General features: G+C 45.0%; 1 protein-coding gene and 1 long non-coding RNA gene across 2 annotated transcripts; one reads left to right on the top strand and one right to left on the bottom strand.

Moving 5' to 3' along the window:
* Window positions 1-2572: 2572 nt before the first annotated feature.
* Window positions 2573-3484, bottom strand: LOC133887511 (uncharacterized). Its single transcript, XR_009903586.1, has 2 exons — window positions 3241-3484; window positions 2573-2727 (listed from the first exon to the last, which is right to left on the bottom strand). It is a non-coding gene; the product is annotated as an uncharacterized LOC133887511 (long non-coding RNA).
* Window positions 3485-12385: 8901 nt separating this feature from the next.
* On the top strand, window positions 12386-14114 carry LOC133886097 (3-ketoacyl-CoA synthase 6-like). Its single transcript, XM_062325826.1, has one exon. The coding sequence runs from the start codon at window positions 12403-12405 to the stop codon at window positions 13912-13914; it is 1512 nt and encodes a 503-aa protein (XP_062181810.1). The 5' UTR covers window positions 12386-12402; the 3' UTR covers window positions 13915-14114.
* Window positions 14115-14547: the final 433 nt, after the last annotated feature.

Genomic DNA, 14547 nt, shown 5'->3' with positions numbered 1-14547 from the left:
GCTGTCCCATCGTCGCAGCAGTGATTTCACCGAGCTCCGACCGCCGCCGATCGCCATTCCCGTCGCTGACCACCGCCAAGACCTCCCCGGCCATCGACAAGCTCTCGGTGAGACTCCTCGTGCCCTCCTCGTTCGTTTAAGCCACCTTCCGTACTGATTGGTAGCCCGTAGCGCGATCTAGAGCATCTTCAGCGAAGTTCCGGTGAAGTCCGAGGCGGCGCCGCCGTTCTCCGTCGCCGTTGGCCTTGTTTCTCCCCCGATCAACCTCGACCGTCCGATCTTAGATGAGCGCCCCAGATTAGAAAGCCCCGTACCCCTTCGCTAGCCAGTTAGAAGTCGCCACGTGTCCGCTTTAATACAGTCAGCAAGCCAAGCCTCGTCAGCGCGCCACGTGGGCGTTCCTGTCCTACGTGGCAAGCCACGTCAGCCTTGGAGCCCAGTCAGCCGCCATGTCAGCATTGCGCAATAAATAGGGTTTTCAGTATAAAAATAAATCAAGTTATTCTCTGAAATTAGGTAAACTTGCAAATAGACCCTTAGACTTTACTTTTTTCACAAAAATGCCCTTAGATAGTTCTATTTTATGCATTTAGGCCCCTAAACTTTAGGATAATTGTATTTAGGCCCCTAAACTTTAGGATAATTGTAGATAAGTCCTTGAACTTTGCACATAAGCCCCTAGAACCTTCTGTATTCACAACTTAGTCCCTGCAACCTTTTAGAAAAGCCCATGTAGAGTAAAACTAGCATCACTTTTTCATACGAGCTCTGATTTATGTGATTTTCGCGCTCCCGAGATCGTAGTAGTGTGTACTTTCCTTTAACAGCCTTTTTAGAGTTATTTGCCCCTGTTTGGTGTGCTGTACTTAGCTATTTATTTGTTACTTTCTGGTGTGCGCTTTGGCTTTAGGAGACGAGCAGAGTGTCAGTGTTTAGGACCAAGCTTTTGAAGACTTTGAGCAGCCTGCTTTTGAAGGAAACTGTTCTTGACCACTTTGATGCCATTATAGGACAATATAGTTTTATTTTCCATAGCTGCATGCTTGCTTAAATATGAAATCCCATGAATAGGGTTTTACTAGAGTTTGTGTGACCATTCCTTGTAGCCTCTTTTGGGAATCGGGGTATGAAAAGGGTAGTCATGCTAGTGCAGTCAGGGATTGGAATAATTATGAATTTTGACTAATGTCTATGAAACAAGTACTTGGGAATGGTAATCTTGTAATAACTTGAACTAGGTATCCCAACTAGATGGCTAGTATGAGGTGGAGCTACACAGCAGAGATTGTGTACGTGCTTGTGTGGGATCCTAAGGACCGGTTCTTGGAGCCTATAAGCTGGCATAACAGCACAACCATGAGGCCTATATGGGTACGGCCTGGCTAAGTAATTAGTGCCTTTCATATTCTGTACGCACCAATGGTTGGTTAAGTGGCACAAGAAGGGGCCTCTGTAGTAGATGAAATCCCTGTTAGCGGTGAAACCTTAGTGGGTGCTTATAGGTGTGGAGGTACTTTGTAATGACCTTGTAGTGAGACCTCGGCTCTACACACCGGAAGTGTAAAGCAAAACGGGAATAACGACTCATGGGTAAAGTGTGTAAACTCTGCAGAGTAATAAAACTGATCGATCAGCCGTGCTCACGGTCAAGAGCGGTTTGGACTTCTTCATGATTAGATGGGAATACTAAGTGTTGGTTTGGGTAGTCGGGTGGTGGTACTCCCGATGAGTCGGTAGCCGGATATGGGATATCTGGTGAGTCTGGTAGTCGGATAGAATCCGATGAGCTATGTTCTTTATTTGTTGGAATCTAATCTAGTAAATAGGTTGCTAGGTTATTTGAGTCTTGTTTAGTTGGGTATAGTCGCAGTAATCCCCAAGTCAAATTTTTCCTTGTCAATAGCCTGCATATCATATTTTTTTTCCCCTATACTTGCTGAGTACTCTGTGTACTCACGCTTGCCTTCTCTCAACTTCCGGATACTGTCCAGAAGGTGAAGCTTTCGAGAATTTCCCGGACGATGATGCTGAATTCTAGAAGGAAGAAGACGTCATTTGAAGGCCATATCCTAGACTGGTGTTTCTCCCGGACAACGCCTGTGGATTGATGAGAGTTCTGCTGCCGTTTGAAGATTTTCTAGTATTTTCTTTCAGATCTTCGAGTCCTTTTGTAAGGGATGTTTTCATTATTTAAGACATAGTTTATATTATCACTAATAATATCGTTACATGTATGAAAAATTTGAACCTGATATACATGTGAAATACATCTAATTTGTTTTCTTTAAAATCAGGTGTGACAGCAAGGAGGTTATGATGTTTTCTTGGGCTCCTAGCACTAATCTGGAAGATCGAGGCCTGTATGCAGGCTGCTAGCTGCACCTTGCAGAGAAGGACGGCTCGCCGACGTCGTTGAAGCAGAATGATCTTTGGTAGTTTGGTTTAGCTGGTGATGGACCGAGCCTGGGACGGAGCCATGCATTGAACTCAACCTCTCCGAACCCGCTGTGGCCCGGGACAGCATCGGTAACGTCGGGTTTATCAATGCGATGTAATAGCAAAACGTTGGTACCTTGACTATTCCATCAAGGGCTGCAAGCAGGTCCACAGATTGAAACATCCACCAGCTTCCGTGTAATGTTCAGCGAACATTATTTCAGCATATGAACGGCTCCCGTCACTTCCCAGCGCCAAAAAATTGTAATAGATGTTGATGCTGCTTAAATGCTGTAGGACAGGAATACGATAAGAGAAATGAATTGGAATCTTATTAAATTATTAAATAATTTATCTTAATTTTTCATCTAACACGCCTCAAATTAAAACGCGGAAGCTAAAAACCGAGAGAAATAAGTCACATCAAACAACTTCAAAAAGAACATAGCTCTAATGAATGAATCTGAATTATATGTTCTATAGAAAACCAATTCAAATATCATAGCTCATAAAAAACTTACAACTTGATGGGAAATACTTGGATCCAAAGAACTAGGCACCGGGTGAAGAAATTTTCTAAGTTGATAGATTTAAAGGTAAGGGATGGTTCAAGACTAACTCATAGATGATTTTTATCCTCTAGTAACAAGAAGAATAACTTCAACACGATGAAAAAATTCATACTCTCCAACAAAAATAAAAATCACAACAAAACCGAAAAACTTGCAATCATGTAAGGGAGCCAAGAGAGAAAAACTAGAAGGAGATGAACACAAGCATAAGATAAAACACAATCTTCATTACTTGTAGAGGAACACCCTATTTTCGGCGGATTACAAAGTGATTTAGATACGCAGCTCTCACCTAAACCATAAGCTAAGCTCTCCTCTTTCCCTCTTCTAAAATTCTAGCACACAACTCTCAAATGCTCTCAAATGGCTAACTCAAGGAGGCTCTCGCAACCATCTCCTCTATTTATAGGCTTTTGGGAGCTTCCTTACCCACTAAATTTCCTAGATTCCTTTCTTGCCTTCCCACTCCCGATCCCTCGGGTTGCATTGTCACCGACAAACTTTTCGCTTGACTTTATCAACACATCGTCTTCATACACCTTCTCATATTTTGCTTGCTCTCAATATGTACAGTTAGGATCATCCTTGACTCCGTCCAGCCTCCTTTATCTTTTGGCATCAAGCACATCGCTTAGCCCCGCTCATCCTATCGTCGACCGTCAAGTTATATCCATTACCTACACATCCAAGACAAGCACACAAGTTTCTCTAACTCCATTTCTCCATCTACGATTAGTCAAAATCATAATTCTTTGTTGCTGACTCATCACGTAAAAATCATACACACCAGATGTCCAGGTGTGTTTAGTCCTCTGATCACTGTACCATCCTGTGTTTGCAATTCTTCAACCCCCTGAAAACCTTATGAAAAAAGCTCTAGTGAAGCCTCCAGCGTACACAACTTCAATCACCGGATCATCCGGTGTGTATTACTTCATCTTCCATCAAACCGAAAGAAATCTTCTGGAAAATACTCCGGTGAAGCATCCGATGTGCACAACTGTTCATCACCGGACCATCTGGTGTGTACAATCACACCAGATAAGCTATTGCATCATCTCTGAAAAATAGTCCGGTGTGCACATCACTTTAACACCGGATCATCTAGTGAGTTCTTCGATTTTCTCTTCTGAGTCAAAATGCTCCGATGTGAATTCTTCTGAAAACCGAACCATCCAATGTGTTATCTTTTCTAAGCACCGAACCATCCGGTGTTAACAATTTTCCTAGCTCAGAGACGAAAACTTCCAACTCCATTTCTCTCCATTTCTGCTTAGTCATGATCATAATCATGTATTGTAATACATAGACATGCTCATGCAAACCAAACTCAACTCAACTCAATCTTTGTCAATGACTCATCACATATAAACCAAGGTACATATCTACTTAGTTTCTCAATCTCTCCCTTGATGAGTCCATTACAACATACATGAAACCAAAGAATGAGTTGAAGCATAATAACTAACTTTCATATCTAAGTGATCAAACGCCAAAGAAAAGCAAGAACAAGATCACTTAGCATAAGATGGAATTGCTTGAAGCATAATAACCAATTGTCATATCTAAGTGATCAAACGCCAAAGAAAAACAAGAATAAGATCACTTAGCATAAGATGGAATTACAAAAGTCCGAAACCAAAGCTCAAAAACTTTCCCCCTTGTTGACAATGGATTCATCAAAAGACATTTGTGTTAACTCTATTTTGTAATGTCATTTTCATATTTATTATTATTATTATTATTATTATTATTATTATTAACAACGAGCATCATAAATCATCCACATATGAAGCAAATACTCGATCAAGCCATGCTATAAAAAATAATTGCACCAAACCTTCTACACATGTAAGAATGTAGTGTAAACACAACTCATCAAGTATACTTAACAATTTATTTGCAAGGCATGGTCTCCCAAACTCAAGCACTTCAATCTTAGATAACATTGAAACTTTAACACTTTATTGTGATTGAAAGACTGATTCATTGCTTGAAAACATATAAGATATAGTTCATTTGCGAAAAATTATATGCATCATCAGCCTTACTTTTCAACCATACCAAGCATATGTCAAAACGACAATTAGAAACTTAAGATTAATAGTTTTGATCATACACGACTTCTTCCAATTTCATATCAAACTGCAATGATAAGTAGTATTGTAAAGAAGAAATGCGACAATACATATTTCCTTAATCTTTTGCCTATCAACTATTTTTTAGCATTTAGCACATAACTTTGACAATTCATATTTGGCTCTTTTTAGAAAAGATCAAAGCAGTCAAGAAAGGTTGACATGACAAGATTTAATTCAAGTTTTCATTCCGATTAAAGAGTCATAACAAAAACTACACAATTACATGTGTAGATATGAAAGTGCAATAACCTTGTAGCATAAATATGGTTGCAAAAGTCATACATGTATAAAGTACAATGCTCATTCTATTTTCGTTTTCATCTTTTTAAAAAAAAATAATTTTAGGAATCAAGAACTCCCCCTCATACAATATCATAGGGATGACATAATCCAAGCTCTCCCCACAGAAAAGCAAACCTAGTTGCATATAGAAGTTAGGTAAAGATATCTGCAAGCTGGTGTTGGGTATCTATGTAACGCAGGTCAATGTCTCCCTTCTCATTGTGATCTTGCAAGAAATAGAATCTTACATCTATGTGTTTGGTTCTGAAGTGCTGGACTAGGTTATTGCCTAAACTTATAGCACCAGTGTTGTTACACAAAAGTGGAACACTCTTGAAATCTAACCCAAAATATTTCAAAGTGGCAACCATCCACAAGATCTAAGAACAACAGCTAGTGGCAGCAACATGTTCAGCTTCAGCAGTGGACTGGACAACACTAGACTGCTTACGAGAATACCAAAAAACAAGAGAAGAACCCAAGAAATGACAAGTACCTGAGGTACTATTTCTATCAATCCTACAACTAGCAAAGTCTGCATCCGAAAAACCTCGAAGAGAGAGCGAAGAAGATGCAGAAAACCAAAGACCGTATTCAATGGTGTACTTGAGATACCTTAAGATGTGTTTCACCACTTGGTGATAAGATGTTCTTGGTGATGCTTGGAAGCGAGCACAAAGGCAGACGACGAAGTGAATGTCAGGTCATGTCACTGTCAGATACAAGAGTGTGAGTGTCGATGATATAGGATCCGGGGGTTCCCGAGTCACAAGACCAGGACAGCGCAGTGCCACGAGTGCCTTCCCTCAGGGGCCACCTCGCCGAGGGCCCAAGGGAAGCCAGGTCCGGGAGGGGGTACTCGGGGCCAAGAACAGTTGGTCCCCAAGTACCCATAGTGCCCCGAGGACCCGAGAGAGCCAGATCCGGGAGGAGGTGCTCGGGGCTAAGAACAGTTGGTCCCCGAGTACACATAGTGCCCCGAGGACCCGAGAGAAGTTAGGTACGGGAGATGGTGCTCGGGGCCAAGAACAGTTGGTCCCCGAGTACCCATAGTGCCCCGAGCACCCGGCAAGCGCCAGGTCGGTGGACCCCGCAGGGGAACCACGATGAGGTGTCGACCGGTGGGAGGCTCAATACTGCATTTAATGGGGAGTATGGGCGGTCACATCCAACCACTCCCCCACGCCTGCTGTACTGAATACGTCAGTCCCTGGCACCGTTTGGCAGGAAGGCATGGGCACATTTAATGCGGTGGGTCCCATCGCATGTCCCCTCGCGGGGCCCATGAAGAAAGACAGTATGAAGATATCTTCGATAGGCTTGAGGCTTATCGCCTATCGCCCTGTTGTATCAGACTGTGTCAAACCTACCCTAACCAAACGGGCATGAGAGGGTACTCAGAGGCTGACCGGTGGGCGCCCCCGCGCCTGCCGAAGCTGGAACGCGAAGACTAATGGAACCATCCGAGGGATGTATTTTCAACCCTCTATAATATCAGCTGTAGACCTATGATGGTTGCTTTCCATTTATTGTTTACAGGAACTAGTGCCCTCGTTCTGGGTACTCCCTGGAGGGCCTTCCTCCGGTAGATAAAAGGAGGGGAGCACTTCGTAGAGGGAGACCTAAAAACTTAGACGAAGAAAGCACTTAGCAGCTGGTAGAGACTTCTTAGATTGAGACTTGGACTTCACACAGCTGATAGAGCAGCAACACCTTGTAACACAGAGAAAAACGAGAGTGCTAGAGATTCAGAGAAAGGCATTCCAAGAGCCTTGATAATATACCAGACACACATGAGTAGGATATTACGTCTCCGTGCGACCTGAACCTATATAAACCCTTAGAGCATTCATTACTACTAGCCAACGACGATCCATCCCGCCTAAGTCCCACACGCATTAATTCCACATACGAGGTAGTTCCAGGACCAGCCCCCAGGCTGAATCTCAAAGGGGGTCCCTCAGGATCCCCGCTCGCGGTGTTCATCCACCGACAATGAGGATCGGTGATGTCCTAAGAGGGGGATGAATTATGACACTTAAAACTAATGGGCTCCAAAAATTTCATAAGATAAACCTATATCAATTTCTATCTAAATGTGTTCTAGGTTTATCTAGTGTGTCTATTCTACTGTTCAAAGAGTTTTGCAACCTATAGCCAATCCTAGCAAACTACTCTAGGAAGGTAAATTGCAAGTATTTAAATGCGAAAATGTAAATAATGTAGAGGGAGCAAACTTAGCACAAGAGATTTTTATCTCGTGGTATCAATGACATAAACACCACCCCTAGTCCACGTTGGAGCTCCACCAAAGATATGCTCTTGATCACAAAAACTCTTCCAGTCACAGCTCTTAAGCCACCAAGCCACCAAGGTAAGGTCTCAAGCTGGATGAGCCACCAAGCCACCAAGGCTAGGCCTCACCACTAGCCTCTCTTCCGGTCACTTATTGTCGTCTTCACTTCGGAGCTTGAGTCACTAAGATAAGGGCTTCGCGTCCCCGTACATGCATATTGTCGTCACTCCACACCAAGTTGGAGGGTCAACAAGCTTGAGCCACCAAGGCCCATGGTGCCAGCGAGTCACCAAGACTCCAATGTGCCGGTGTACCACTTGGTACAGTGTAGAATCACTCCTTGATTCCCTATCTAGGCAGCAACACCTAGCAACACTTCTCTCTAGGCCTATTAGCACTAATCACTTTCTAATCTGTGTGCTAATTGCCTTGGATGATCACTTTTCGAACTTTGATGGCTTGGATGTCTTCACAAGTGTCTATGAGCTTCCTCTGGACTTCAACACCTTCAAATAACCGAGTGGAGGGTTATTTATAGCCTCAACCCCGTGGACTATCCATTGCACCAACGGCTCAACTTTACTGTATACAACGGATGATTTGGTGTAAACAGCATTGTACTCACCGGACCATCCGACGTGTACATCCTTTAAAAACTAGCTGTTGGATCTCTACTCAAACCTTCTGTGAACACCAGATGTTCCAGCATGTTCACCAGCTCAATCGCCGGACCATCCGGTGTGTACACTTAAGCCGACCGAGCCACTGACATCTTCTCTGCAAGAAATACTTCGGTGCATCATCCGAGGTGTACAACATAGCGCGTCGAACCATCCGGTGTGTAGAATTTCAACTTCTTTCTCTGAAAATGCTCTGGCGTGCATCATCTCCATATGCCGGACCTTCCGGTGTGTTTCTTCAGCTTCTCTTTACCTTTGTCAGAAACACTCCGGCGTGTTCAATCTACCGAGCGCCGGACCATCCGGTGTGTACAATTTCTCTGGGACTTCTCCAATTTAATCAATCTTTGTCCTGGCTTCGGTGGCTTCTACATGTATTACATCCATGAGACCTACTAAAGTATATACTTGACAAACATATTAGTCCCATTGACTATATTGTCATTAATCACCAAAATCGCATACATACCCTAAGAGAGCCATGTTCGCTACAAAGAGAGAGCCAATCATGCTTCTGTACTCCGATTGGTCTACTACCTCACCATCTTCATTCAGATCAAGCAAGGTTGAGGTAGCCATGCTTGATTTGAAGCTCAAGGAAGAAGTTGAGCTCGCCCATCATCGACATCTCGAATTCACTGCTCATAGTTTCTGCAAACTTAGCCACAAGAACATGAGAAGAGCCACAAAAAATGATATCATCCACGTATATCTGAACAAATAGGAAGTCATTGACATGCTTAAAAGTAAATATAAGGTTTTATCCACCGATCACATCACATAACCATGCTCTAACAGGAAGGTCTTAAGCCTATCATACCAAGCTCTAGGCGTCTGCTTAAGCCCATACAAAGTCTTCTGAAGCTTGTATACTCTATGTGGGTATTTGGAGTGCTCAAAACCAAGGGGTTGTTTGATATAGACCTCTTCCTCTATAAACCCATTTAGGAAAACACTTTTGACATTCATTTGATACAACTTGAAACCCTTGGATGCCGAAAATGCAAGGAGAATCATAATAGCTTCTAATCTAGCTACTGGTGCAAAGTTTTCTCCAAATTCTATTCCCTCTATCTGTGTGAAACCCTGGGCCACAAGTCAAGCTTTGTTTCTTACTACAGACCCATCCTACCCTGCTTGTTCTTGAAAACTCATTTGGTGCCGATGGTATGGATATTTGGGAGTGGTTCTATAAGTACCCAAACTTGATTTCTCTCAAAGTTATTAAGTTCTTCATGCGTGGTATTGACCTAATTTGAATCAGAAAGCGCATGTCCAACATCATAGGGCTCAAAAGAATCGACAAATGCAGAATCTTATGGTAGTTGTATCTGGTAGGCCACTGCACCAACTTTTCTTAGAACTTGATATGGTCCTATATACCGGGGAGCCAACTTTCCACGGACTTGGAATCTCTGTGTTCCCCGTGTTGGTGAGACCTTAAGGTATACATATTCTCCAACCTTGAAGTCCAGGTCCCTTCTTCTTTTGTCAGCATAACTCTTCTGGCGGGATTGGGCTACTTTCAGCCTTTCTCTAACTTCTGCAACTCGGTCTTCTACCTCTTTAATGAGGGAAGGTCCAAGTAGATCACGCTCTCCAACTTCATACCACATTAAAGGCATCCTACTTTTTCGGCCATAAAGAGCCTCAAAAGGGGACATCTTTAAGCTGGCTTGGTAGCTGTTGTTGTACGAGAACTCTGCATAGGCTAAGCTTTTCTCCCAATCCTTTCCATAGGTTAGGGCACATGCTCTTAACATGTCTTCAAGGAACTGTTTGACCCTTTCGGTTTGGTCGTCAGTCTGCGGATGATAAGTAGTGCTAAAGTCTAGCTTGGTTCCCATTGATGTGTGTAGGCTCTTCCGAAACCTTGAGCTGAACTGGGTACCTCTGTCAGAGACAATCCTACTGGGGACTCCATGTAGTTTTACTATGTTGTCAATGTACAGCTAGGCTAACTTGTCTCCACCATAGTTTGTTGTTACGGCTATGAAGTGAGCGACCTTAGTGAGGCGGTCCACTATTATCTATATTGAGGTATTTTCCTTCTTCGTCTTAGGGAGTCCGACTATGAAATTCATGTCTACTTCATCCCATTTCCAAACAGGGATCAGTAGGGGTTCAAGTAATCCGACGGGTTTTTTGTGTTATGCCTTAACTCTCTAGCAGGTGTCACACTGGGCAACAAACTTGGTATGATAGTTGGCTGAACAGGGTGGCACCTAGGGTAATCGCCCCCGTCTCTATAAATTGGCTAAACGTAAGCTACGCACGGTGCACATAGAACTACAAAATGATAGCTGGATACCCAACCTGCGTCCACTTACAACGCAGGACGAGATAGCTCGGTTTATAGAATTGTGGACTGCGTTACAGCATGTGCGCCTTAATGCGGATGTTGAGGATCAAATCCATTGGCTGTGGACCGTGGGTGGCGCTTATGATTCATGGAGTTCTTACAACATTCAATTTGCCGGAGCCTCCAAGTGTTACAACATGAAGCCTGTCTGGACGACTTATGCTGAGCCGAAATGCAAAATGTTTGCTTGGCTTCTCGTGCAGGGGAAGATTATGACGACAGACAATTTGGCAAGGAAAGGATGGTCACACACGCAACTTTGTTCACTATGTCACTCGGCTAATGAGGAAGTCACTCACCTTGCGAAAAATTGTCTCTATACAAATCATGTGTGGTTCACCTTATCTCTTTGGTTCGGTTGGAGTGATCTCCCTGCTCTTTCCGAACATAATAGTGCTGAGTCGTGGTGGCAACATGCACATATCAAGATTGGAAAAGAAGGCAAGCGGGAGTTCAATGGAGTTGTCCTTTACTTTTTGTGGAATGTTTGGAAGGAAAAAAATTGGCACATTTTTCAGGGGCATTTGCTTGACCCGAAAACAGTGGCAAGGTTGCAAAAAATGGGCATAGCACAAATGAAAAGAGTTTGGCATGAGAGGTCTCCTATGTAATGTGCTTGCTGTTGTAGTTTGTAGCTCAGCGTCTCCCATCTTCACTGATGTAGTTGTTTCTTGTGCTCGTTGTTACCCCTGCTAGTTGGCGGGGTCGTTGTTGTGCTGGACTTCCCTCTTCTTTTAATAAAACATGACAATCCTCTTGCCGTCGTTCTTCAAAAAAAAATGGTCAAGGGGTTTTCTTGTTACATTTCCTGACTCTTTAGGCAGCATGGGAGGGTGTGGAGGTAGGGATGAAAACGGAAATGGTAATTCCCGTTCGACCAGAGATCATTTCCATCTAAACTAAAAAATGATAGCCCGTATCCATTTCTAGCATTTTTTGACAATTTCCGGTCTTATCGTTTTCGATTTTGATTCTGAGAAAAAAAAATGAAACTGAAAATAGTTTGAGCAATTTCCGATCGTTTTCACTTTTCTACCGTTTCTGACAATTTTTACCGCTTCCTTTACCAGCCACCCAACATCTAACTCACCTTCTCACACTGTCTCTACCTCTACCCTATACACAATCTTATCATTTATATTAGATCTATGCTATTCTATTGGTTGTATGTTGTTAAAACGGTTCTACTAGCATTTGAATGTATCCTCGTAGTGTGTCAATCGAGCCTTAGTGTGAATATGCGATGTCGATCGTATAAATTTATCATTTGCGTTAAACACTTGAATATAATTTATCACGCACACCGTTCTGAATTATCGATTACCGATCGATACCATCATGTTTCCGTCCCAACAACATTGTTTCCGGTTTTCTCGTATTATCGACGTCGTATTCGTTTCCGGTATTATCGTTATCGACTTTGTTTTTGAACAAAAATATGGAACTAAAAGTGATTTAGGTCTTTCCAATCGTTTTTGATCGTTTTCATCCCTAGGTGGAGGGAATACTGTATACATTGCTACGGTTGCGCGTTGGCTTTCCCAACTAAACCTGTCCCTTCAATTTATGCCCACAACCTCTCGATAATACCATTGGCTTTCCCTTTAAATCCTCACTCCCTCCACACCCTCACATGCACCAATGCCCCCCAAGATTACATAGTCGTACATGCGCGCATAGAGAGTCACGCGTCGTGCATAGAAGACCGTGGTGCACACCACCTGAGACCAGCAAGTTATTCAAGATGCTATACCAGCTCGGTATGGCGGTGGCAGCTGCTGTCGCCGTGCTTCAGAGAGCATGGACAGTCAGCACTGGCGTCCTCGTAGGCTTGCTTCCGGTTCACGTCCTAATGGTAGTCTCTCTGGGGGCCGGCGTGGCCATGCTGTGGTGGGTTTGCCGGCCGCGGAACGTGTACCTCGTGGACTACGGCTGCTTCCTCGGCGAACCACGCTACAGGATCCCCTTCGCGACGGCCCTGGAACACGCACGCCTCATGACCTACCTGATAGAGGAGGAGAGCACCAACTTCATGGTTCGGCTGCATGAGCGGTCCGGGATCGGCGAGGAGACCAGTGTGCCGGATTCGTACCGCTATATTCCCCCCGAGCGCAGCATCGAGGCTTCCCGAGAGGAAGCCGAACTAGTCATCTTCTCCGCCGTCGACAAGGTGTTCGCCAGGACCACCCTGAATCCCGCGGACATCGACACGGTCATCGTCACCTGTAGCTTCACCACGCTGACGCCGGTGTTCGCCGACGTCGTCGTGAACAGGTACAAGCTCCGCTCTGACGTGCAGAGCGTGAACCTGTCCGGGATGGGGTGCAGTGGGGCGCTCATCTGCATCGGCCTCGCCAAGAAACTCCTGCAGGTGGCACCGCCGGGGAAGCACGTCTTGATCGTAGCCACCGAGATCCTCTCATCGATGCTCTATGACGGCACCAAACGCGAGATGCTTGTGCCCAATGTCCTCTTCCGCATGGGCGCCGCCGCAATGATCATGTCCAACTCACCAGAACGCGCCCGCTTCCGGCTCGGTCCTATCGTGCGCACGCTTACCGCTGCGCAGGACAGGGACTACCGGTGCGCATTCCAGGAGGAGGACGACAAGGGAATTACAGGTATCAATCTCTCCAAGGACCTCCCCGTCGTTGCTGCGAACGCGCTCAAGAGTCACATCGTGGCCTTCGGTCCCGCTGTCCTGCCTGTTTCGGAGCTTCTCCAGGTCGCGTTTTCCTTCCTCAAGCACAAGCTCCTGAGCGGTCGTGCGGAGGAGAGGTACTACCGCCCGGCCTTCAACAAGGTGTTCCAGCACTTCTGCATCCACCCGGGCGGGCGCAGGGTGCTCAACGAGGTACAGCGTGGCCTCGGCCTCTCTGACCGTGACATGGAGGCGTCGCATATGACGCTGCACCGGTTCGGGAACATGGCGAGCAGCTCGTTGCTGTACGAGCTGGCCTACATCGAGGCCAAGGGCCGGATGACGAAGGGTGACCGGGTGTGCATGATCTCCTTCAGCCCCGGTATAGACTGCAGCAGCGTCGTATGGGAGTGCATCAAGCCGGCGGCGAACCCCGACGGACCGTGGGCCGGCTGCATCCACCTCTACCCTGTGCAGCTTCCACAAGTAGTCAAAAGGACCTAAGTACTCGTATTCGAGCATCGCATGCATCCGATCGAGCGTGCATATATACATATATAGCTACCACTATCGGGCACGTATGCATCATGCATGCATGTACCTAGCTTGTCTCTCTGCATGAGATAATTCGGCCCCCTTAGGGCCTATATATACAAACCGTGTACTTATATATTGAATAAGAATAAGAGATCTATTTCCACCTACGTGTCTGTCTCCTGTGTGCTTCTCCTGCATTCTGTCTGGGCTTCGGGAGAGAGACGGGATCGATCTACACTTCTTCACGTCTCAACTGCTGCCGGGAATTAGGAAAACGGATCCGGCGATCCGTGACGACGACACCGAATATTAGCACGCTCTGCCAACTGGGTGAGCCGTTCTCGATTGTTGTTTTAGGTCGATCTTATTTTCGCGATTCTAATCACAGATCAATCCTTGTTGATTGCATGCATGATTCGTCCTTAATTAGCTGCACGCATGCATGCATGGCCGCGCGCCTGGGCTAGATGCAAGTACATGCATCCATGCACTTGGAGATAAATTAAAGCAAGCATGCAAAGAACAAGGCATGTGATCGTGATCCGGTATATACCTGGTCGTCGTTCTTCGGCCACCTCACCACCGATTTTACCGGTCGGT

The sequence above is a fragment of the Phragmites australis genome, chromosome 12, assembly GCF_958298935.1.
Source record: "Phragmites australis chromosome 12, lpPhrAust1.1, whole genome shotgun sequence".
Lineage (NCBI taxonomy): Eukaryota > Viridiplantae > Streptophyta > Magnoliopsida > Poales > Poaceae > Phragmites > Phragmites australis.
Note: the sequence above shows the minus strand (reverse complement) of the source record. Positions and strands in the feature narration are given on the sequence as shown.

Coding starts and splice junctions, on each gene's coding strand:
- LOC133886097 (XM_062325826.1), top strand. CDS start 12,403: ATGCACCAATGCCCCCCAAGATTACATAGTCGTACATGCGCGCATAGA.